Source organism: Pantherophis guttatus, chromosome 6, assembly GCF_059756535.1.
Source record: "Pantherophis guttatus breed Tessera chromosome 6, ASM5975653v1, whole genome shotgun sequence".
NCBI classification, from domain to species: Eukaryota; Metazoa; Chordata; class Lepidosauria; order Squamata; family Colubridae; genus Pantherophis; species Pantherophis guttatus.
In genome coordinates, this window is record NC_142068.1 from 70,737,448 (window position 1) to 70,763,446 (window position 25,999).

Genomic DNA, 25,999 nt, shown 5'->3' on the forward strand with positions numbered 1-25,999 from the left:
TGGTCTCGGGTAGTTCCATATGCGAATGTGCGCTGTTTATAACACCACCAAGGTGGTAAGTGTGAAAAATGATCACAAGTCACTTCTTTCAGTCCCGAGTCACTTTGAACGGTCACTGAAGGAGCCTGTTGTAAATGGAGGAACTGCCTGTATGTATGCGGCAGGCTCTTGTGCAAACCCGGAGAGCGCCAGCCGCTCCCTTCGCTGCTGAAGGCCCAGCTGCAGAGGCCCAGGAGGGCTGCTGCTCTCTTTCCGTCTCTTGGCAGAAGCCTGGCGTCAAGGTTAAAACGTTCCCGTCGCTTCCAGGAAGCGCTTTTGCGCTTCTTGCACCAGCAGCGCTGCGTAAAAAGCGCAAGAAAGGAGGCTCGCTCGCGCTTCGCTCCAGGCTCCACTCAGGTCCCTGTTATTATAGGGGAGTGGGGGGGGGGAATACTTTCTCCCCGGGAACGCTGATTGGGCAATACGCATAGCCTGAGAGGCGTGGTTTGGCTGCGTTGCGATGCCGGGGAGGAGCGCTAAGAAAAAAAAAAAAAAACCGGAGTCAGTGCGGGCGAGGTTTCTCCTTCCCTGCCTTCGCCTTCCCGTCGCTTCCCGGTGAGTTTCTTGCTGCACTTTTCCTCCTGGGCCGGGAAGCTTGGAGGGATATTGCCGGGATATTTAAGGAAGGACTCGGAGTAGCCTTTGGGGTGAGGCTTCTTGTGCTGGGCTGGGGATTCTGGGAGATGTAGTGGAAGCGGGCCGTGGGAAAGAAAGGAGTACTCAACGCTGCAGGGCTCCACGGCATGACTTGAGGGAAAACCCCGATCAAATCATTGCATATATTGGGGATCCAGTGATGCTTTCCAGGAAAATGGGATGCGGGAAGGGTGGTTCGGAAATGGGTATTTTCCGTCGGGTTAAAATGCCTTCTTTGGAGAGGTTAATAAAGTTAAACGTGGCATGTCCCACAGGTGCTTTTTTTCAGGAGGCACCTGGGCTTCCTTGTTTTTTCTTTTGAAGACGCTTCGCTTCTCATCCAAGCAGCTTCTTCAGCTCTGCCGGGACAGTGGGCAATGGAAGGGTTTATATTCCTTGCAGACAGCTGGTAGTCTGCCTCCTTTAAATCCTCCCATTCCCCACTGTCCTGGCAGAGCTGAAGAAGCTTCTTGGATGAGAAGAGAAGCGTCTTCAAAAGAAAGAAACAAGAAAGTCGAGTTGCCTCCTGAAAAAAAAGCACCTTTGGGACAACCATGACCTGGATGACTGAGAATCTCTACAGACTTTAATGTGGCATGAGCTTCATGGAATGAGCTTTGTGGCAAAGGATCTGGGCCTTTAGATGTATGTCAGTGGTGATTTAGAAAAGGACCGAAGGCAGAATATCAGCAGCAAAAGGAATGTTGGAATTAATCATGCACAGAGATTCTTCTCCCTTTATAGTCAAAGTGTGCTGGCTCTCTTTCTGTAATCAACTAATCCTGTTAATTCAATGAGATAAAACTAATAGCAATAGCACTTAGACTTATATACAATGCTTCACAGTCCTCTCTAAGTGGTTTACAGAGTCAGCATATCGCTCCCAACAATCTGGGTCCTAGTTTTACTGACCTTGGAAGGATGGAAGGCTGAATCAACCTTGAGCCTGGTGAGCCTGGAACTGCTGGCAGCCAGAAGTAGCCTGGATTAACCACTGCCCCATCCCGGCTCAATGGCAGTATGATACTCTGTACAGCCTGAGACAGCAATTGAAAGACCAGTATTGAATACATAAACTTGAAAAGATGGGAAATTACTGCTCTGAAAATATTTTTAAGACTGGAGCTGTATCCATGTATTCTTTGTGTGCACCTCTTAGTATTGTAGGAAGTTAGCACCCACCCCTCTCCTGGAAGAGTGAAATATTTTAGGAAATATGAAAAAGGCAGAATATTATATTTCCCTGGGATAAGCATGTTTTGAAGCAGCTCCCATCTTCCTGCCCCCAACCTTTGTCAATGGGCCATTAAGGCCTGGGCCAGTCTATTCTACATAACAAAGATCTACCTCCTTCAGGCAGAGCCATAGTAGGAATTGCCAAAGATCCAACAAGGATTAGCCCTCTACACAATAGCAGCAGAAACTCACCACATGTGACCTGGGAAGCACATGTGACCATCAGCCAGCAAGGCCCCCACCCCCTGGGAGTCTGACAACCAATCAGGGTACTCTTTTGGGGCCCCAAGAAATGCAGAGCCAGAGAGAGCATAAAAACCCGAGGATTTTCTGTATCTGCCCCTTTTCTGTTCAGGAACTCAAGCCATGTGATCCTGTCCACCATTAAACCATCTTTCCAAGCAGTCTCCATGTTTCCAGTGTCTGTTTCCCCACTTGGAGCAGAACCCAGAAGGATGTTTCTTCCAACATATACAAGGGTGCTTCTAAATTCTACATCTTAATTTTAAAAAAAAGTGCAAAGGAAAATGCAGCCGCCTATACGATCTTTATTGACAGGAATATCCCTGCATCTGACAAAAGCCCATTGGCATTCCAGCAAATAATGATGGTGAGGAAATGCAGCCTTGGACCTGGAAATTGACTTATCTGTTACCTGTCAAAGTAGAGAAAGCTACTTTGGAATGGTAGACAACATAATTAGAAGCAGGGTTAGAAGCAAGAAGTGGAGTAAACATTTATGGATTTGTTGTCTGGAAAATGAGTGTCTTATCAGCAGGCTATTTGTATCTATGCATAAAGTCTCTATAGGAGATCAGCTCACATTGAAGGAGACTTCAGCCTGTTTGATTCAATTTGATTTCTGAAGGCGACATGGAGTTCTTGGCAACCATATGGAAATAGTTTGCCACCAGCTTTTCTGGGGTATTTTTCAGTTCTAGGAGTTTAACCTATAAATTCCCCATTCAACATCCTTCCATCTAGTTACTGGCCAAGTTCCATAAAGGTCTTTTTTGACTTAACGAATGAAGGAAACATATGTGCCCCAGAATAATGTTGCAGGATCCAATCTGAGTCAGTCACTGAAACCAGAGGTTTAGTCTTCCGAGCTTTCGGACTTGTGCTGGAGCCCATCTTCAGGGAACTTCTCTTTAGCAGAGTGCATTTTTTTTGACTTCGCTCCCAAGCCCCAGACTAACTATCTGAACTATAAGAACAAGCTTTGGCTTCAAATTCTGGCATGTATGTTAAAGATGAGTAGCTGCTGTGGTTTTTCTTGTTTTTCTTGTCAATGGATTGATTCAACGATAGTATTTACAGCACAAAATGGAATGAAGATCCTAAACTGAGTTTATAATTTAAGGCGGTTAAGGAAGTTAATTCAGAATTGTTAATTAAAATTGCCAACGTTATTTCAAAAACTCCCTTCTGGGCATTTCATAACTCTTTGTTCTGCACTTTAACAACATGTCCTGGTCCTTCCCAAATCAATATCCAAGTGCCAAAATGTCTAGCTGCAATCTCTGTGCCAGATCATGTTGATCTGATTTCCATAAATCAGGGGTGTCAAACTCAAGGCCCGGGGGCTGGATCCAGCCTGCGGGGTGCTTAGATCTGGCCCGCAGGGTTGACCGCAGGGTCGCCCTGGAAACAACTAAGGACTGGCCTGTGGTGCTTCTGCCAGCAAAACTGGAGCTCGGGAGGCTGCAACGGTCTCCTGCAACCCTTTGCCAGAGAAAATGGAGCTCAGGAGCAAGGATGGGTTCTAATCACCTTTACTTCCGGTTTGCAACGGGAACGCACGTGCACATGCACAGATCATCCATGATGACATCTGGGCGGATAAGCGGAGCCTCCCGCCACTTTTACTACTGATTCGCAAGAACCGGGCCGAACTGGGAGCAACCGACCACTGCTCCGGAGGGCCACACACAAGCTCTGTTTTCGCTGGCAGAAGGTTGCAGAAGGCCGTCACAGCCTCCCAAGCTCCGTTTTCGCTGGCAGAGCACTCGGGCCATCACAGACACCCCTGACACAAGTGATGTCGAGCTGGCCATGCCCATCCTGGCCACGGCCCCCACGGCCACTGCTACACTGTGGTGTAGCAGTTACGGTGTATTAGTAGAACCGGGCAATGCAGATTCCAGTCCCCCTTAGCCATTGAAATTCCTTGGGTAACTAGGTCAATCAGCCAAACCTAGCTTATAGAGTGGTTGTAGGGAAAAATCAGAGAAGGGAGTGCTGTGTAATTTGTCTTGAGTTCCATGAGGAAAAACAAGATATAAAACGAAGAAAGAAAGCTGTTCAGTTAATGCTGTACCTTATGACCTGGATCAGGGGTCTCCAACCAATGGTGAAATTCATTTTTTTTAACTACCGGTTCTGTGGGCGTGGCTTGATGGCCATGATGTGGCTTGTTGGGCGTGGCAGGGGAAGTACAGCAAAATCTCCATTTCTACCCCAATCCAAAGGAAGGATACTGCAAAATCCCCATTCCCTCCCCACTCCAGGGGAAGGATCCTGCAAAATCCCCGTTCCCACCTGACTCTGAGGCCAGTCAGAGTGGTATTTGCCGGTTCTCCGAACTACTCAAAATTTCCACTACCGGTTTTCCAGAACCTGTCAGAACCTGCTGGATTTCACCCCTGTCTCCAACCCCCGATCCATGGACTACTTCATGCTGGAAACTGGGCCACACAAACAAGTGAAACCCCATCTGTGGGATGCAGACAGCATGGAAAACCAGGCCTCCTCCAGTCCGTGTGTTGGAAGAAACATCCTTCTGGGTTCTGCTCCAAGTGGGGAAACAGACACTGGAAACATGGAGACTGCTTGGAAAGATGGTTTAATGGTGGACAGGATCACATGGCTTGAGTTCCTGAACAGAAAAGGGGAGATACAGCGAGTTTTTCAGGTTTTATACTCTCTCTGGCTTTGAACTTCCTGGGGCCCAGAAAGAGTACTCTGATTGGTTGTCAGACTCCCAGGGGGTGGGGGTCTTGCTGGCTGATGGTCACATGTGCTTCCCAGGTCACATGTGGTGAGTCTCTGCTGCTATTGTGTAGAGCAGTGGTCCCCAACCCCCGGTCCGCGGACCGGTGCCGGGCCGTGGAGTACCTGGCACCGGGCCGCGCAGCGGCCGGGGGACATGAACGCTGCAGCGCAAAGGCTCCTGGGCCGTGCGCAATGGCCCGTGCGCAAAAGCTCCTGGGCCGTGCCCCCACCCCTGCGCGTGCTCAGCGGGCCGCGGCGATAAAAAGGTTGGTGACCACTGGTGTAGAGGGCTAATCTTATCTTTCGCAATTCCTACTATGGCTCTGCCTGAAGGAGGCAGATCTTTGTTATGTAGAATAGACTGGCCCAGGCCTTAATGGCCCATTGACAAAGGGTGGGGGGCAGGAAGGTGGGAGCTGCTTTGTCTGTAAAATATGCTTCTCATATTTCTGCCTTTTTCATATTTCCTAAAATATTTCACTCTTCCAGGAAAGAGGTGGGTGCTAACTTCCTACACGTGGAAAAACCTTTCTCCACAGAACTGGTCCCTGGCGCCCAAAAGGTTGAGGGCCTCTGGCCAAGATGAAAATTCACAGGGATTACTTCACTGTTTCTCTCTCTGTCAGAGATTAATGAGAACAATTAGCTGTATTGAAGCAATAATAAGAAAAGATTGATCAGAGGCAAAAGAAGTAATGGAAAAATCATAGTATTCTAGTTCAATGTTTTTCAATCTCAGCAACTTTAAGAGGTGTGGACTTCAATTCCTAGAATTCCACAGCCTTTAACTATAATGGAGCATATATATTTTTTTCCTGTTCTAGGCAAATACTATTTTTTTTTTTTTTGCCATAGCTCTTGAGTATCAGATGAGAATATATTAGTTTAAGCTGATTTCATCTCCTTTTTCTGTGTAGAATATGAGAGAGCTGCAGTTTCACAGTATTAATGTTGGTGTTAGAGGAGTTGATTATTACTAGTGTATTATTGTAATGTTTGTGGTGGGATAGACTTGCATTTTTGTGCTGATGAGATGACCTTTTTTTTTCCTGGTAGAGATAAGATGTGGCTGCTAATAATCGCAGTGAGCTTGTTCCAAGGCCTGGTAAATTCATCAGTACTTGAAGGAAGAAAAAGAGGCGTGGATCCAGAAGCATACATGAACGTTGTAAGTTGTTATTATTATCACTTCAATTTCAGACCGTTTCAGTTATTGGTACTGCATATTTATTTTGCGGCCAATCTTTTCATGAAGTTTGTTCTTCGCTGAAAATTTGGCCTTCAGAGGAAAAACATGACACCCTGCTCTTAAATAAATTTTCCCCAGTTGGGAGCAGTTTATAACACGTAAAGGAAAACAATACAATAAAATGCAGAATTTGTAAAGGGCATTAATGCTCAGTGCTCAGCTGAGTTCTTGTGAGATACATATCCCAAAAGGGCAAACATGGAGGAGAGGAAGAGGCAGAGCCAAATGAAACAAACAAAATGTTAAAAAGTTATGATATTTGTGTAGTTATTTACCAAACACATTTAAATTATATTAAAGTAACCAAAATATCTTTACAATCCCCCAGGCATGTCACAACTTTTGAGCGCCCGTAATGTTTGGAAGTTGAAAATTGAAATGTTTGAGCCGCCCTACTGCGAATGGTATTAAAAGGGCTATCAATCTGGAATTGTTATGTTGTCACAAACAATCCAAGTCCAGCCCTCCAGGAATTTCCTTGATTTTTCACTGTAAGCCGAAAGTCAATATGTTCACCATGGATATTATATCCACACGGAAGTCTGACCCCCTTAGAGCAGGACGATCAATCTTGACAATGTGATTGGATGCATACATGACTCCCATTATATCTGTCTTGTACAATAGATACATAGAGTGGCTTTTGGGCACTGCCCTCTCTGCAGTTGCTAAACATTAGCCAACTGTGAAGGTTGAACCATGATGATGGTTGCCAAAGCTATTGATCAAATATAGAAATGAATTGCTTCAGCTTTATTGCTTAGAGTTAGTTCAACAATCACGTGACGGTTTGTGATGGTAGCTGATTTGCATATTAATGGAACTTTTTAATGTTCCATTTAAAAAATACTTTGTGATTTCCCCCCATCCTTTTGTATATTGAACTTGCTATTTTATATGTTCTGAGATAAGTGAAATAAAATTTCTAGGCCTGTCTTTTCCAACCTCTAGGTATTTTGAGAAAGCAGAAAGAGGGAAATTAGCCCTAAAATATAAGGAAGTCAACTTCAAGCTTTCAAACAGAAAGGAAAGAATTTCTACTGGATTATATTTTATAATACATTTTTTTGAAACCAATAAAGGGTAAATCTGAAAAAAAAAACAAATCTGAAAGAAGTTCATAAGGTTCAAAAAAAAAAAATTGTTTATGTTTATCACTTGCTTTACAAAGGACAATTTTAGAAGAAAACCAAGAAAATAAATAAAGGATTATCTTCAGGGCGCAGACAGAAAGTTCAAGATGATGGGCATGATAATGTGGTTGAAGGTCCTTCCCAACATGCTCATAAAAACAGCCCAAGCTTTGTTCATTCTGTCACAGCCACCTTCTTGATCGGCAGAAACCCCTAAATTTAACTTCATGTCTTTTGCATTGACATCCTATAAATTGCCATCCTTAACCCTCCATAATCATTAAGGTTGATCACCAAAAAGTTATTTACTCCAATTGCTAAGCTTTAAAGAAAAGAAGCTTTTCAAGGAAGGAGCTAAAATCTTCCAGTACTAAAATAAGGCTGGGAGAAAGCATTAGACTCTGATACCTGGTTAGATTTTCTCCAGTTTGTGTGAAGGGTTGACTTCAGATTCCTGATTTTAATTCATATATACTTCGCCTTCCTATTCTATCAAGTATCAAAGTGGCTAACTTAAAAATTGAATTAAAATGACAGAATCTGTAGAGTTAATAATTGCTACTGAAATTAACAAAAGCCCTGCCTAAATAGTGCAGCTTTGGTCTAGTGGTTAAGACACCAATTTAGAAACCAGAAGACCGAGTTCCAGTCCTGATTTAGGCATGAAAGCTGGATGGATGACTTTGGGCCAGTCTCTTTCACTCAGCCCAACCCATTCACAGAGATGTTATTGTGGGGAAAATAGGATGAGAAGGGACTATAAAGGTACATTTGTTGCGTTGAGTTACTTATAAAAATAATAAAGGTGGGATAAAAATAAATAAAAAGCTTTTCAGGTTTCCTCAATGTTGAATGAATGAAGATCAGTGCCAGCGATTAGAGACTCACCTGCCAGAGAAACGACTATTGATACTTCTCTACATCTACATGTCTTAACATGTCTACATGTTTTGGGGGCAATATCTTAAACTGCTTGTTTAAGTCATTGTGGCGCAGTGGTTAGAATGCAGTACTACAGGCTACTTTTCCCTGCCAGATGCCTGCAATTTGGCAGTTCAAATCTCACCAGGCTCAAGGTTGACTCAACCTTCCACCATTCTGAGGTGGATAAAATGAGGAGCCAAATTGTTGGGGGCAAGATGCTGACTCTGTAAACCGCTTAGAGAGGGCTGTAAAGCACTGTAAAGCGGTATACCGTGTAAGTCTTAAGTGCTAAGTGCTATTGTAATCACTTGGCAAGCAGTCCAAATCTTTCAATATAAACATTTTTGTAGAGTAGCTATCACATTTGGCAGCAGTAGTTACTTTTGGATGCTTTTCAAGGGTGGCTCATGTTACGGTAATCCAGAAAATACGTTTGGATATATACATGGCTATCTATCATATCTGTGTTGATCAGTAACAATGGAATACTAATAGCTGTCAAGTTTGAATCACTTCTGAACCAGTTAACCACTTACTGCTATTCAACTTACCAAAGAACTAGAGGAGGAATGGGTGAGAAAGAATGCAAACGCTTCAAGAATAGACTGTGTGAACCGAGACATACCAAGGTCACTACTGCAGGTGCCAACAAAGGCAAAACAAAAGCCTTATTCATTATTACACAGTGTCATCATGATGGGTGGGAGGAAGGGAAATCCAACCATAGAGCATTGTGCTGGAAAAACCCTGAGGTTAACCCTGAATTAAACCTGGTTTTAATTCCTCAGTGCCAAAATGGTGTACTCAAAAGTTTCACCTTTGGAATTTTGAAGTTTCCAAGAGTGCCTGCTTTTTTGGGTGTCCGCTAGTTGGACCGTTGGCAATAGCACTCTATGTAAAGCACCATAATGCTTTACAGCACACTCTGGGTGGTTCACAATGGCAGTCTATTGCTCTCAACCTTCTGGGTCCTCATTTTACCGACCTTGGAAGGATGGAAGGCTGAGTCAACCTTGAGCCCTGTCAGGATCGAAACCCAGGCTTTGGGCAGAGTTGGCCTGCAATCCTGCATTCAAACCACTATACTACCAGTAGGTATATAGAGTGGCATTTGGGCCTTCTTTGGAGTTGCTAAACCATTGTTAAGCAACTGTGAACATTGAAGCAAGTGGATAGTTGCCCAAGCTACTTATCAGATACAGAGATGAGTTGCTTCAGCTTTATTGCTTTATTTTGGTTCGTTGGTCATCTGACAGTTACAGCAATAGCTGGTTTGCACATTAAGGGAACTTTTTTCATGTTTACCATAATATCTACATTGTGACTTTATTTCGTCCTTTGATATATAGAATTTGCTTTTTGAATGATTTGTGTTTAGGGAAGAGAAATAAAATATCTAGGCCAGCCTTTTTCAGCCTCTCTAGATATTTTGAGCCAACAAACTCTCCAAAATTCCTAGCTAGTGTTGCTAAAAGTTTGCAATACCAGGAATAGCAGTCCAAAACATCTTGAGAACATTAAATAGGTGAAGGCTGGCCTAGGCACTTTAGAATAACTTAATAATGAGCAGCACTATCTTTGATTTGTTTCTCTTTTAGAGTGAACTTATTTTATTCAGAGGATATCCCAGTGAGGAATATGAGGTGGTGACAGATGATGGATATTACCTAGGTATTAATAGAATTCCTTATGGGAAATTAAGTCAGAAAACCAAGGGTAAGTATATGTTTGTAAACAGATAATAGAGTATTATGAAAGTCTATAAATCATTTATAAATATTGTCTGTCCTTGTTAAAGTGATTGTTTCCTATTCCCAATATATTTTAATTTGTTTAATTACTCTGCTCAGTTCAATAAGGACATTAGTCCAAGAGACACTTGTGAACCATTGAAATGGAATGGCCAGAATTCTACTGATCTTTGTGCCTAATAGGAAAAAAAAACCCTGATAGAATGAAAAAAATTCACTCATCAAAGAGTCGGTTGCTGGAATTGGGTATGTCTAGTTTAACGAAAAGAAGGACTAGGGGTGACATGATAGCAGTGTTCCAAAAATCTCAGGGGCTGCCAGAAGGGGGAATCAAGCTATTCTCCAAAGTACCTGAGGGTAGAACAAGAAGCAATGGGTGGAAACTAATCAAGGAGAGAAGCAACCTAGAACTAAAGAGAAATTTCCTGACAACAATTAATCAGTGGAACGACTTGCCTCCAGAAGTTGTGAATGCTCCAACACTGGACGTTTTTAAGAAGAGATTGGATAGCCATTTGTCTGAAGTGGTGTAGGGCTTCCTGCCTAAGCAGGGTGTTAGACTAGAAGACCTCCAAGATCCCTTCCATCTCTGTTATTATATTCTGTTCTAGATAGTGAGATGGGTGGCCTATAAATGGGTGGCATATAAATTTAGTAAAAAAAATAATTCTACCGTACTATTGCTGCCATAATGCTTCAGATTGCAAGGTGTTTCAGCTTCTTAAAGGTATGGCAAATTAAATAAATGCAACCCAGCAGGAAATCTCAGTTCTTGTTTTTGAGGTTGGATATCTTCATCAGTGATGTCAAGCCTTGAGGCTAATTTGGCTTCTTGAGTTTTCCTGCTTCTCTGTACAATATAAAAAGGAGACCTACCCATCCCAATTCTTTTCTTTTCTATGAGATCATTTGCAACCATCTCGGCAGTTGATGGTTATCCGCTCCACTACTTTCTCTAAAAATTTAGTAACTGTAGGACATTGTAAAAACATGTGTTTTAAAGTATTGTCTTTATTACATCTCCAAGAAAATTCTGTCTCATAGGATCCTTCTTTTTTTTTTTAATTCTTCTGTAGCCCACCCTCCTCCTCCTTCCACCCTCAGGTTGACTGATTGATATGCTCAGCTGAATTATGTACCATGCTGAGCGGCTGAAGAACTGGCTCAGGTTCCCTTTAAACTTAGGTTGTTTTTGTTGGTGGTGATGTTTCCACCTGGTTTGTTATTCTGCCATCCCTACCCTCTTTTATCCTTGTCATTTTTATTATCATATTTTAAATTATTATTTAGCATATGCTGACAGCATGACAGAAGAGAAGTAAACAAATATACACAGTCCACATAATTGTATATAAAACTTCTATGGAGATTCGGCAGAGGTCTCATAACTGGATGTCCAATCCAGCTATCCAGGCATTGCTTCGTGCAGATCTTCTAGGAAACCAGAGAATACACGTTGTGTGCAGTCTTGCCTAATATGTTTAATACTTTGCATATTGGCCCCAGAATCACAAGGGGGATCTTTCCATCCCCACTGATATAGGGTAGAGCAAGGGTGTCAAACTTCCAGTGTCATGTTGCCGTCACGTGATGTTTCACGATGTTTTTTTTCCTTTGCGGAGCTGGGGTGGGCGTGGCCTGAATGTGATGCATCCAGCCCATGGGCCGCCAGTTTGACAACCCTGGGGTGCAGTCTCTTCTTCCAATATCACACCTAATTCTGTTCAGTTACAACCGGAGAGAACGAGGCAAGTCAAAATCAGGTGACTTGGTAGAGGGATCACAAATGGTCAAGCCACAAGAAGGTACCTTTGTTTTAAATTGGCAGCCCCCAACCTTTTGGGCACTGGGGACTGGTTCCTTGGATTTTCCGTGGAGCAGAGAGGACGTAGTTTCACATGCCTGCATCCCGCGAATAGCGCTTTGCGTATGTGCGTGGCCCAGTTTCTGCCATGCCGGGGACCAGTGTCATTCCACAAATCGAGGAATGGGGCCCCCTGTTTTAAATCATTTGTAAACCACCTAGAAATCCTGAGAGTCGGGCGGCATATAAATATGTGAACCTAATCACAAATTCATGAATTCTCCTCTTGGGAATCTCTTTGAAGAGATTACATTAGCATCAGTGTATTTATGCATCGAATCTGCTGTCGTTCAAAGAAAGGCATTTGTACACAAATCCACAAACGGCTGTGGAAAACTTTCTTGCCTTAGGAGAGGATGTTTTTTTTCCTGCTTCTAACTATGTGTAAAATGTTTCCCTTTCAGAACCAAGACCAGCGGTGTTTCTGCAACATGGCTTACTTGCTGATGGCAGTAACTGGGTGACTAACCTAGACTATAACAGCCTGGGCTTTGTGCTAGCTGATGCTGGTTTTGATGTTTGGTTAGGGAACAGCAGAGGAAACACTTGGTCCCGAAAACACATCAAGTATACCACAAAGGAAAAAGAATACTGGATGTTCAGGTAGACAAATTTACTAAACATTAGGACTTCTTTGGTTTTGCCCCTTTACCTATCCTTATGTGCCATGTGCCTGCTTTTTATAGCTTTATTAATGAAAGTGTATGTGTGCATATTATAGATGGTGGCAGTAAGAACTGCTAAACTGCTATTCTAAAGCAGAAGACCTAGCTAGAGCAATACACCTAGAGCAGACCTGGGCTTCTACAGCCCACCAGTCACACCTAGCCCTTTAATTGTCCCTGTCTGGCCAGTGGAGGCAGCCCTATTGGTTCTATACAGCTAGGAATAAGAGATAACACTTGATTATTGCCATTATATGATATTTATATAGTTCACGCTGTATGACAAACTGGTGCTAGTGCTGATATCTAAGGAGGACGACATATGATGGCCGATGCATATTGCTTGATTTGTATGGTGAATCACTGCTATATGGGTGAAACTTGACTATGACTTCTTCACCAAATCCATAATATGTAAACTGGCCCTTTTGCTTTCATAAAGAACATTGCCAATTACATTTTCGTCCTGGCACTTTCCCAAAGCTCACTTTGGCAATTTTAGGAGCTGAAGTGCAGAAATCTTAAAAGTTCTTGAGATTGAGAAACACTGGATTAAAAGACCTAGATTCCAGATGACTCCCAGCTATAAAAGATCAATGGATATTTTTCAGCCAGTTGCTGTTTCTTTGCGTAGATATCAAAGTTGTTGTAGTTTGGAAAAATGGGAAGAGTGAATGGCGTGTAGGCCACTTTGAGCTCCTGAAGGTGGAATATAAATCAAATAAATGAGAGTGCAAGTAAGTAAAGAGGGACACGTGCTTATATTCTTCTGGGTAGGTTGCAGGATCTTGAGAAGCAAACTATGGAATCATTGGAAGACTATACAAATAAAAATCACAGTGGCATAAAATTGGTCATGATTCTTGAAAGCTTTTTTGCAGAATGCAGAGAGGTTTCTCAGATACTCTTATTGCCGTTGCTAATCTTAGTTGCATTTTATAGTTGTTTCATCTTTAACTTAGTCTTTTAAAACAAGCCACATCTCCATTGTAAGTAAAGAAGCTAAACCAGAAGTGTCTTGATAGGTCAGTAAAGGACTCATGAACCCTAATATGACTTGAACCCTGGTATCTTTCCCTCATTGACTGGATAATATTTCAATGTATGGCAGCTTGGATAATATGGATCCTGCTTCTTTATGTTATGTGTAACTCTGATGGATTCCCCTCTCCTCTTTAGTTTTGATGAAATGGCTAAGTATGACATTCCGGCTTCAATAAACTTTGTCTTGAACAAAACTGGTCAAGAGCAACTCTTCTATGTTGGTCATTCTCAAGGCACCACCACAGGTAGGTTAACAAACTACTTTGCTAAAATTACACTGGTAATTTTAATAGCTATGTAGGTGAAGTTGAATGTCATAATGCTTATCTATAAAATAATAATTATCCCTAGTACAGGTAAATAATCTTCATCAGTATTCCTTAAATTGATGTTTTCCAGATGAGTTATGACTGCAGCTTGTGGAATGTGTAATCTGAAGGGTATTAGTTTAGGAAAGACATGTTTTAAATAATGGAAAGTATTTATGTATGAAAGCTTGAATGAAGACTTTAAATTTTGAAATGACTCTGGACTGAATTAAAGATGTCTTGGACCAAATGAATGCCCCAATTTCAGTGGAACTAAGGGATATATGCTTACAGGGGTCTCCAACCTTGGAACTTTAAGACTTGTGGACTTCAACTCCCAGAATTCCTCAGCCAGCAAAGCTGAGGTCCACAAGTCAAAGTTGCCAAGGTTGGAGACCCCAGGCATATAGTGTGTCTGCACAATATGTTAAATTCTCCTTGTGGTTTGTTGCCTGCCTTTTTTAAAAATGTCACACCCTATGTAATTAGCGGATGCCTGTGTAAAAAAAGAAATCAATTTTTTTTCATCATAGCAAAAGAGATTTTTATATCAAATTTCAGAGTGTTTAATCATTTTGAAAGCTGCTTTGGATTTATAAAGAAAAATGGATGAAAACATTCTTCAGGCACGGAGAAAGTCCCCTTTTGCTTTAATGATGCTAGCTATAAACACTAAAAATTATAAAAAATACAATTGCTTTTGTGGAATATGCAACAAATTGTTTTCCTACTGATTTTGTTCAGACGCCTAGTTTAAGATCTATTCATGTCTTTCATGTTTCTCCCTCCTCCAGGTTTCATAGCGTTTTCAACTTTTCCAGAGTTGGCAAAAAAGATAAACATATTTTTTGCATTGGCACCTGTTATGACTGCAACGTTTTCATCCGGTGCTTTGGTCAAACTTGGAGTGATTCCCGAATTGCTACTTAAAGTATGTGTTTTATTTAAAATATTTGCTTGAACCACAAAGTGCAGATGTTAGGTGATGTAGTACTACATTTCTTTTTGTACATACTTGAACAAAAGACCGACGTGCCTTTGAACAAAAGTCTTAACAAGGAACCGAGTTTTAAACAGACACCACCTGTGTGACTTGAGATGTTCTGGGGCATCATAGATGATGTCTGTCTATTCTGCTTCCTCCTCTTTTCCTTCCATAGCGGGGAAGAGGGAGGTTGACCCAAAGTCGCTTTTTAAAGATGTCCATTACCCCTTTCCCCAAAATTATTGAAAGCTGTCCAGCAGAGGTTTTGAAAGAAAAAACACCACCAAAACACCACATAGGGATTTATCAACAGATTAACAGAGTTGGAAGGGACCTTGTAGGTCATCTAATCCAACCCCCAGCCCAGGCAGGAGACCCTACACCATTTGACAAATCCAGTCTCTTTTTGAAAGCTTCCAGTGATGAAGCTCCCACAACTTCTGAAGGCAACTTCTGTTCCATTGGTTGATTGTTCTCACTGTCAGAAAATTTCTCCTTATTTCTAGGTTGAATCTCTCGATCAGTTTCCATCGGTTATTCCTTGTCTGGCCTTGGGGTGCCTTGGGAACTAGCCTGACCCCTTCCTCTCTGTGGCAGCCCCTCAAATATTGGAACACTGCTATCGTGTCTCCTCTGGTCCTTCTCTACACTAGACTAGCCATGCCCAATTCCTACAACCATTCATCATATGTTTTAGCCTCCAGTCCCCTAATCGAGTCTGAACATCTTTTTTATAATGTGGTGACTTACTTTCACCACACTATAAGAAGTTACTTTCTTGGCCTTGTTGCTTGCAGGGCCTTGTTGTGCAGAATCTTAAAATGAGTATAAAATGGGGAAAATCCTAATTTAAGAAACATGTGAACTATTATAGATTAGATTTCACTTTGGATGGATTAGTATTTGAGAAAAAAAAAAACGTTGAAAGCAGTTCTTCTGATTATCAGTCCCAGCTTACAGGTAGTCCTCAATTTACTGTCATTCTTTTACTATCTGTTTAAAGTTACAATGGCACTGAAAAAAGTGACTTATGTGTCAGGGTTCCAAATAACACCCCCAATGAAAGAAAACTCTGAGGCTTGAGTTTCCTCAAAGTTCCATTTTATTAGAGATGCCATATTGGCACATCTTGGAAAACCCAAATCTGAAAGCTTCCAGGTTTCCCCACCCAAAGGAAAGTTCAAGACCCTGCCCAACACCCACATGTCCATCACATGGTCCAATCAAAACACCGTCCCAACTGGAGATGCCTCCCAGCTCCAACTGTCCAGGTGCAGGGCAAGATGTCCTTGACTCTCTGAGAAAGGAATGTTATCATGACTATATATCACCCTGGCTCCATACAGTCCCCCCTCCCAGTTTCCCACAGTAGTAAATGTGACAGGCCTGAAGGCCCAGTGAAAAAGATGGCTTCCAGGTGTGACCATTTTTCACACTTGCCATCGTTGTAGCATCCCTCTGGTCACATGTTCAAAAATTCAGATGCTTGGCAACTGATTCATATTTATGACGGTTGCAGTGTCCTGAGGGCACTGCAACATCTAATATAACATCTGCAGGGTTTCTCTTAAAAACTGGCAAGAAAGGTTATAAAATGGGGCCAAAACTCACTTAACAACTGGTTCAATTGTGGTGGTAAGTTGTTCTTCTGGTGCAGACAAAAGCTTATAAGCCCTGCGTTAGGCTAATCAAAATCTTGCATAGATAAAATTTAAACAATGAAATGGTGTGACCTACTTTCACAGGACTTGTTCCACATTGCACACTCCGTGTTTCTGCATGTTGTTTTATTAAATACTAGTAGCTGGATACCCCTGCTTCGTTACAAAACTATGTGATTGGGCTTGATAAATTGACAGTTAACGCTTGAAAATTTATGTAGAAAGTGTAACTCCTTAGCATCAGCGCCTGTTAATATAAGGCAACTGGCAGTTGGAACAGAGTTCTTTTCAGGTGGGGAGGGGGAGTAGAACATCTAACTCCTTAGCATCAGAGCATGTTAATAATAAGAAATACTAATAATCTGATGGTCATTTCGAAAAATCCTTTCTTAGCGAGCACCTTAGATATCTATCTATCTATTCTTAGATAGATAGATGAATGGATCGATGGATGGATAGATAGATAGATAGATAGATAGATGATAGATAGATAGATAGATAGATAGATAGATAGATAGATAGATAGATAAACTTAACCTTAATCTTAACCTTAATCTAGGTTAAGTGGCATTCTCAGTAGTAACACCAGTCCTGTAATACAAAAGTTAATCTTTGCTGCCAATAGTTTAATTATTGAACATGCAAAATTTACTCTGAAGTACCATGAATTCAGTATTAAAACCATAGTGGGAAATGGACCAGAATGTATCAAATAAAGCAGAGTTTGATGATTTTGTAATTATAACATTTAGCATTTAAACAATGTCCTCCCAGTGCATTGGTTTGGCTCATTTTGCCAGTCGTAGATTGAGAACGAGAGATGTTCAGTTGCTCCAAGTTCTCTATTGAGTTGGTGCCTAGAAAATACTTGAATTGAGTGTTGTGTGTTTTACCTGTTCTTACTACTGTGAGGTTCTACTGCCAACTTTCTTGAAAAGATGAAGTACCCTCTCAGGTTGAAAAAAAATAGTAATTGCTGATCTTCTTGGCATGAGTCAAGAGCCTTGATAGCAGTTTCAGTTTCACTGAAGTAGCCACGAGGATCCTGCCCACATGGATTAATCTGCTGAAATTAATACAGAATACATTGCAGAAAATGTCCCGAGTGCCTCCGAAAGCTCTATTAAGAGTGAGCAATCATACGATCTATTGTATATTAAATCAAATGTAACATTTTCTCTGTGTCATGCTCTCAGTTCTTTTTTAGAATATGACTCCCTTCTAAGCCCTCCCCCCACCTCAAAATACAGATTGAATGTTGCAGGAAGACAACTTCTGATTAAATATTAGGAAAAACTTCCTAACTCTAGGAGCAGTTCAATCATGATATAACTGTCATAGTTATGATGCCATAGAATATATGAAATAAAAAGCATATTTTTAATTCTGGTTTTCCACATTGAAAGAAAATTAGTAGATGTCCTTAATTAACTTAAGTAGATGTACTTCTATCCCAAATGAGGGAGTTGACATTCCTTGAATCAGATATGTGGCATTTTTCTGCCTCTTAATGACTGGGTAGATTCATTGCAGGAAGATTCAGAATAGTTTATTTTGGTACAACATATTGGTACAAATGAATCCGTTCATTAAGATCTAGCAGAATATGTGAATGAAGCCATATCAGCTTACTCAACTACATTAAAATCACAATGGTAATGTGTTTAGCCTTTTAAAAAAAATTAATTGAAGTTTATCTTAATATAAAATTCAAATAGAAATAAAGATAATAGGAAAAATGAGAAGGGAAAAGGGGAAAGGTAACTGGAAAGGAAATAAAAGCAGTGACTTCCAACTTTTTTTATGTGCAGTAAAGTGCACATAAAATTAGAATGTCATTTTTTATTTCTACATAATTAGTAAATACTACCTATTTCTATAACAACAAATGAATTTAACGTTTTTTAAAAAATTAAATGTAAATTTAACAACAAACTCCAAAATCAAAATTTCATCCCCCCGACCACCACCATTTTGAACGCAAAATCCGGAAGCAGTCTCCCGAATGTAAACAAAACTGGATACGTTCTTTAATTAAAACAGTTAATTTTGTCTTCTCGGCAACTCCATCACCGTTTCCATCTATTTTTCCTTTGTAGGAATTGACACATCCTTTCATTTTTGCGCATACGGAATTTGCTGCAGTCAACATAGTTGATAAATGTTCATATTTTTTTTCAAGATTTATCCAGTAGTTCTAAAAGAAAACTTCTGGTTTCAGTTTTATGTTTGTTTTACGAATGTTCTGAATTAAAGGATAAACCTGCCTCCAATATTTCTTGCTTTATCCTAATTCTACCAAATATGATAAAAAGTACCTTCTTTCCAGCAGACATTTGAAATACCTTTATACATCTTGGTCAGATGTATAAAGATGTTGGGTACCATTGATACAGAATTAATTTCATTCTGTTCCTCCACATACAGTATTTTCTCACTGCTGTAGCATTGTGACCAAGGGTTTTTTTGGTCCACTGAATCATACAGTATGGATTTATTTTCCAAATTTAGCGTTGGTGTTTTGTAAATTTGGCAATAACATAGAACATAGAATAATAGGGTTGACAAAGACTTTAGAGCAAGGGTGTCAAACTCACGGCTCGTGGGCTGGATGCGTCACACGCTGGCCACTCCTGTTTTAGCAAAGGGGGAAAGTTGCAATACGTCACGTGACGACATGACGATGTGAGTTTGACACCCCTGCTTCAGAGGTTACTAGTCCAACCCTCTGCCCATGGCAGGAAATCTTAGATCACTCTGGATAAATGGCTGCATAGTCTCTTCTTGAACACCTTCAGTGATAGAGCATCCAAAATTTTGGGAGGCAAGCTTTTCCACTGATTAATTATTCTTACTTTCAGGAAATTTCTCCTTAGTTCTAGGGTGAATCTCTCTTGAATGATCTTCCACCCATTACTTATTGTCTAGCCCTATGATTCTATGTTAATCATATTTAGAAGCATCTTTATTTTCCAGCAAAGTGACCTATGTTATACTATTCTTATTTTGGCAGGAAATGTTTGGAACGAAGCAGTTTTTCCCCCAGAATGCTCTAATAAAATGGTTTGCTACCCACATCTGCAGCCGTATTTTACTTGATGATCTTTGTGGCAACTTTTTCTTTCTCCTGTGTGGATTTAATGAGAAAAACCTAAACATGGTAAGAGCGTGAATTAAAGAGCCTAAATGTGTAAACTCTGTTTTGAAAGGAAATGAATTAATCTGTAATTTTTTTTTTAAAAAAAATAACATTGTGCATGTTATCGGACAGGCAAATACTCTTCTCTAAGCTTATATCTCAGCTATTTGGTAATGAAAGACTGAGAATCATAGCCAGCTTAAGAATGGCAAGATGGTGTCTCTCAAATGCTAAAGATTCCCTGAAGTTGAACTGTTTTTCATTTGCCTAAATTAGTCTAGTTCAGGGGTGTCAAACTGGATTTCTTGGAGGGCCAGATCAGCATTCTAGTTATTCTCCACAGGTCGGCTGGAGGAGGGGGAGGGGGGAAGGAGATGGGACGGACGGCCTCCTGCAGCACCCTGCTGGCCAAAATGGGGTATGGGGAGGCGCAGCCCCCGCGTGCCCTGTTTTCGGCCTGGACAGCCTCCTGTAGCACCCTACCAGCCAAAACCCATTTTGGCCAGGAAGAGGCCGTCCAGGCCAAAAATTGAGGGGGGGGGGGCTGTGGCCCGTTTCTGCTAGCAGAGGCACTGTGGGCCAGTCCTTTGTTATTTCCAGGCCGGCCCCACGGCCAGATCTAAGCATTTAGCAGGCTGGATTTGGCCCGCTGGCCTTGAGTTTAACACCCCTGGTCTAGTTCATTCAAAAAATAGTCAGATCAGCCCTTCTTAGCTTTTCCGAGATTAGCCAGGGTCAATTGCATTTGGACATAATGGCCAAATGTTAAGTCCTGATGCACTTTTCCCTTTAAGATGAAATTTTTAAAAAGAAGTAATTGATATACTTGGTTATAGATTTAGCTAATCATTTCACTGTGGTTTTCAGAGCCGTGTAGAAGTATATTCAACACACTGCCCAGCTGGAACATCTGTCCAGAATATGCTTCACTGGAGTCAGGTAGAGTTGAAATCCCCAGTCTGATTGATTAATGCTTGCCACAATGGTGTCTAGGTTATTGGCTTGCATTTATGAGTCATGATTCTAATGTTAGTTTTTACTTTATTGCAATTCTGCATGTGCTGTTCTAGGAGTAAGACAGTGGTGGGTTCCTCCCGGTTAAGCCCGGTTCCGCCGAGCCGGTAGCAGTGACGATATGACATCACCGAAGCAGTACTGCCCCCCCCCCCGCATTATTCTTACCTTTTATTTGGCCCCACCCCCAATTTATTGCTGCCTCCTGAGTCCCAGCTAATCGGCTAGAGGGGAAAAAAAACTGTTTAAACTCTTGCCCCAAGGCTTCAAAGGGCCACCCTACAGCTGATCAAAAGAAGTATTAAAAGAAAACAAATGAGTAGACCGGTGCCTGCAAAAATACAGGAGTAGATCAATGCCTGCAAAAATACATGAATAGATCAGTGCCTGCAAAAATAAATGGGTAGACCAGTGCTTGCAAAAATACATGAGTAGATCAGTGCCTGCAAAAATAAATGGGTAGATCGGTACAGCTCTGCAAGCAGTTAAAAGCCTGGTAGACCAGTACCTCTGCTAAATCCTAAATAATTGTCACATGACCATCCAGTCACGCCCACAGAATATGCCATGCCCACAGAACAAGTAGTAAAAAATTTTAGAACCCACCCCTAGAGTAAGACCAGCTGAACTTTGGAAGTCTTACTTCTAAAGAAATTCCCTCAATAGAAGGTGGATGTTAAGATTACTCAGTGCCATTATTTGCACTAAATCCTTGATGTCTGCCAGTATGGGAAGACTTTGGAAAATATACACAGCTGTGTATTTCTCAATAATGGGCAGGTAAACAAGTGTTACAAAAAAATTGCTATATCTGATAGTTTGTTTTTTCTTCCAACATATAATAAATGCCACAGAGTAGAAAGGCAGTAAATTGAATGAATGGATGGATGGATGGATAGATCGATGGATGGATCGATGGAATATATATGTGTGTGTGTGTGTGTGTGTGTAAAAAGTTAAAATCTCGGGTGTTTTCCCTCATCATTAAAAGTCTGTTAATTGAAATAATTAAAATCCTGGCTAAAATCCCAGCTTAAAATCCTCCAAAATCCCAACAAAACACTTTGTAAGGTCTTTTGAGACTCTGGCTAAAATCCTAACCAACACTTTAAAAGTTTTCTTTTTGGCAACGTTTCGACAAGCTTCAACAATACTAGAACAGTGGTGAAAGAGGAACATCTTATTAAGAGAATAATTAGGAAGGCTATCGAAATTAAAAAGAGGCCGCAGAATATGAATAGATGAGATGACGCTTCTAGGTTATCAAGTATTTGGAGACCTGCACTGAGGGAAACTCGAGTTTTAACATCAGAGGATAGGCAGAGATCCCAACAGGCAATCAGTGGTGTTGTAATGCCTGCCAGAGTCCTTCCCTCTTTGCAGATGATAGCTAGCAGTAGGGAGAGAGAGAGAACCGAGCCAGAAAATAGGCTGAGATCTCAATAGGCAATCAGCGGTGTTGTGATGCCTACCAGAATCCTTCCTTCTTTGACAGTTAGTAATAGGGAACCAGAGAAAGCTGGGCCTTTAACATGCAGTCAGGCTGCAGCTAGGCTAATGAAGCAGGAGAAAAAACTGCTGCCCTCCAATCAGGACATAGAGTTGCAGGCTAACCAGCATATGTCAGCAGCAGCGAACATAGAAAAGCGACAACTCCGATCTCGCAACATACCCACAGCTAAACTGAAAGTAGGGGTCCGATGATGACAAGTTAAAGAGCTTGTCGAAACGTTGCCAAAAAGAAAACTTTTAAAGTGTTTGTTAGGATTTTAGCCAGTCTCAAAAGACCTTACAAAGTGTTTTGTTGGGATTTTGGAGGATTTTAAGATGGTATTTTAGCCAGGATTTCAATTAACAGACTTTTAATGACGCGAGAAAACACCCCAGATTTTAACTTTTTACATATACACACCTGCGAAAACTTGAGAAGACATAGATACATAGATACATAGATAGATAGATACATACATACATACATACATACATACATATTTTTGAAGGCATACACACCTTTAAAAGTAACTTTATTTTCAGGTTGTAAAGTCTGGGGAAAACAGAGCATTTGACTGGGGAAGCAAAAAAGAAAATATGGCTCATTATAACCAGGTAAGAATTTCCAAAGGGAGAGACATATTACACTGCAGTATTATCAGATAACCAGTATACAGGTCGTCCTCGACTTACGACCACAATTGAGCCCAGAATTTCTGATGTTAAACGAGACAGGTGTTAAGTGAATTTTGCCCCATTTTATGACATGTCTTGCCACTCTTGTTAAGTGAATTACCGTAGTTGTTAAATTTGTAACATGGTTGATAAGTAAATCTGGCTTCCCTATTGACTTTGCTCGTCAGAAGATCAGAAAAGGTGTCCATGTGACCCCAGGACACTGCAAATGGCATGAATATGAGTCAGCTGCAAAGTGTCTGAATTAAGATCACGTGACCATGGTGATGTTGTAACTTTGAATGGTCACTAAATGAACTCTTATAAATCGAGGACTACCTGTAATAATAATAATGATGATGATAATAATGATGATGATGATGATGCTTCCTCCTCCTCCTCCTCCTCCTCTTCCTCCTCCTCCTCTGCAAATACATAATTTTTCTTGTGAATGGCCTTATCCTAAGGCAGTGATGAGGTGTCCCCCACCTTTCCCATTTATAATTGTGCTTTCTGGGCAAAAAAAATATTCCCATTTGTATCTACTTAGAGAGTTAATCATCTGTGGAAACCTGTTTCAAATGAAGTGGCTAAAATGAGTGGCACTGATTTGTAATTGTAGAGAGAGGGGGGGAGGGGGAGGGAGAGAGAGAGAGACCCCCATGTATAGGACGCCCCCATGTTTCATGTAGAGTAAGAGTAAGTAAGCACACTACAAGCCATCACTGTGCAGAAGCCATCTTATTAGAGAGAGAGTAATATAAGAACAGGAAATGCATCACAGGAACAATAGATATGAACTCTATCATAGTTGTTTCCTGGATCACATGGCCACTCTAGGCAATGTATACAGGAAAAAACTACAATAGAGAGGAATGATAGAGCTGCATGTAAGGTAGAGAAGCTGGAGGATGGGGATGGGGCACGCCACCTCCTCTCTGCCTCCACCCTGCCTCCCCCCCTCCCCCCCGCGTATAAGATGCCCCTCCATTTTCAAGTAAATATTTTAAAGAAAAAGTAGCATATTATACACGGAAAAATACGGTAGGTTGTCCCAGATGACTTGTTGAACAGATCTACAGAACCTTGGCTTTCCAGTTGTTGCCAAACTACAACCTCAGCCAATTTGCTCAGTGGTGACATCAGGATGAGAATCTCTTTGGATTTTTTAACCATTATTTTTCCTTCTTTCTTAGCCAATACCACCTCCCTACAAAATGGAAAAGATGCTTGTCCCAACAGCTATATGGACGGGTGGCCAGGACTGGCTGGCAGACAAAAAGGACGCTGCTATATTAATGTCTATGATCCCAAACTTGATATACCACAAGGAGATCCCAGATTGGGAACATCTGGATTTCATCTGGGGCCTTGATGCCCCACAGCGCATGTTCAGAGATATGATTCAGATGATGCGGAAAGCTCAATATGCCCATTGATTACTTGAAGTTGTAGTCCCAAAACACTGATGCAGTGTGAAAAGAAGTCTTGCTTTTTACCTACGTATAGTATTATTCTGACACAAGCCTTCTAGCAATACCTTAAGAAACGGAAACTGCATTTGTCATATACTGTAAGTTTTTTTAAATTCATGCAGTTTTAATGGAAAGGCAAAAATAGGTAATGAATGATACCAAACGCCTTGCAGTGCTGCTCTTTTTAGACTATTCAGATAACTTTTGAAATGAGAGTTAGAGGAAAAAGACAATTTATTGAACCTTGCTAATGTCCATGATACCGAGGCTGTGAAAGCTATATAAAATGGCTGTCCATGTGTGATTATTTTATTTTGCTTATTTTGTTGGAACAAATCCCTTTCAAAGTGCACTTAAATAGTTTGGATAGGGAATCAATAAGGATAACTAGTAATAGTTTAAATTTTACATCTGTGAAATTTACGTTGACAGCTCATTCCAAAGTGCTCACTCCTTGTCTGCTTAAAATGTAAAAGAAGCACTTGGAAAGCAAGCACTTTGGTTCTTTAAACACAAACGATCCTGCAAAGTTTTTACAGAGTAGATTTCCTGCCTTAAAATCCTCCTGTGGATTTTGCAACACGTACTTAAAGGTGCACCTCTCCGTAATATGGAAAGAAGAAATATTTTTGTTTGTTTCAGTAGGAAAAGGCTTGCAGGGCAGGCTTCTTGAATTGTAGTCCTAGTTTTGGAAACAGATGCATGCTTTATATTTTCTGGGACATCTGGAAAACTTGGGTGTTTTCGAGGGAGTGGGCATTTTAAAGGCAATATCATGTGTAGAAGAGACTGTTCTCTTGGAAATAAATTCTTGATCTTTTATAATGAAATATGCTTCAACTGCCTTAATTGCTATCCTGAAAGTTTTGAATGTGTATTAGAATTAAATATCGAATGAAATGGGTTGCAGATCAGTGGAAGAACTTGTCTGCGGTGTTGGAAAGTGGCTTCATTGCAACAGAGCTTTTCACCAGCCTAAGAAGGCAATGCAGAACAACAAAGAGCAAAAATTGAACCCAGTGAAGATGGTTGTTTTCCTTAAACTGGTTGGAATGAGATTTCTTCTTCCCAAGAATGTTAATGTCTTGAATGCTAGAGGTATACAGACTCCATCAGATTCCATCCTCTGTCATATACATCTTACGGCTGTGTCACATGGGGCATTATGAAAATGTTAAAAGGAGGATTCAACATTAAGTCGCCTGAATATTTTGCCCTTAATTTTTCTGCTACATTTTAGAACTTTTGTCACTTTACAGGCCCATAAGGAGTGGTGAAAAGGAGAAATCAGTTTGGCAACTCTTTGCAATTTGTGTCCTAAAAATACTTCGACTTCTCTTCATTGATGGTGGGCTATAGAGAAATCGCCAGGACAATTGTTCTGATTTGTTTTTGTTTAATTCTATGAAATTCAGCAGCTAAAGAGATGAAGATTACAATTGGGAATGCTTGAAAGAAATCACATTTCCTTTGCAGTAGAGTACATCCAAAACAAGGAATTTTAATCTTATTATAGCAGATTTTATTCTACTTATAAAGTTTTTCCCAACCAGCTGTCCTTATGCGTGTCAGACTTCCATACCTTCTCTGTGGCAGCACCTGCCCTCTAGAATGACCTGCCCCCTGAGATACGCATGATATCAGACCTCTGGACTTTTCATCGGGCCCTGAAAACACACTTATTCCATCTAGCTGGGCTGGCTTGATCCCATCCTC

General features: G+C 41.0%; 1 protein-coding gene across 2 annotated transcripts; it reads left to right on the plus strand.

Moving 5' to 3' along the window:
• The first annotated feature begins 389 nt into the window (after positions 1-389).
• On the plus strand, positions 390-25,113 carry LOC148113149 (putative lysosomal acid lipase/cholesteryl ester hydrolase). 2 transcript variants are annotated; one of them, XM_087871738.1, is made up of 10 exons: positions 390-594; positions 5,962-6,073; positions 9,810-9,927; positions 12,231-12,429; positions 13,671-13,780; positions 14,638-14,774; positions 19,503-19,649; positions 20,496-20,567; positions 22,677-22,748; positions 24,005-25,113. In XM_087871738.1, the coding sequence occupies exons 1-10, from the start codon at positions 500-502 to the stop codon at positions 24,245-24,247; spliced, it is 1,305 nt and encodes a 434-aa protein (XP_087727864.1). In that variant the 5' UTR covers positions 390-499; the 3' UTR covers positions 24,248-25,113. The 2 variants fall into 2 exon arrangements, with proteins under 2 accessions (XP_087727864.1, XP_087727865.1); XM_087871739.1 differs by having other exon boundaries at positions 527-686.
• The last annotated feature ends 886 nt before the right edge of the window (positions 25,114-25,999 follow it).

Excerpts from the sequence above, each read along its gene's own strand:
- LOC148113149 (XM_087871738.1), top strand. The coding sequence starts at position 500 with ATGCCGGGGAGGAGCGCTAAGAAAAAAAAAAAAAAACCGGAGTCAGTG. Across the intron at positions 6,074-9,809 it reads CAGAAGCATACATGAACGTT|AGTGAACTTATTTTATTCAG; the intron begins GTAAGTTGTTAT and ends TTTCTCTTTTAG. Across the intron at positions 12,430-13,670 it reads AAAGAATACTGGATGTTCAG|TTTTGATGAAATGGCTAAGT; the intron begins GTAGACAAATTT and ends TCTCCTCTTTAG.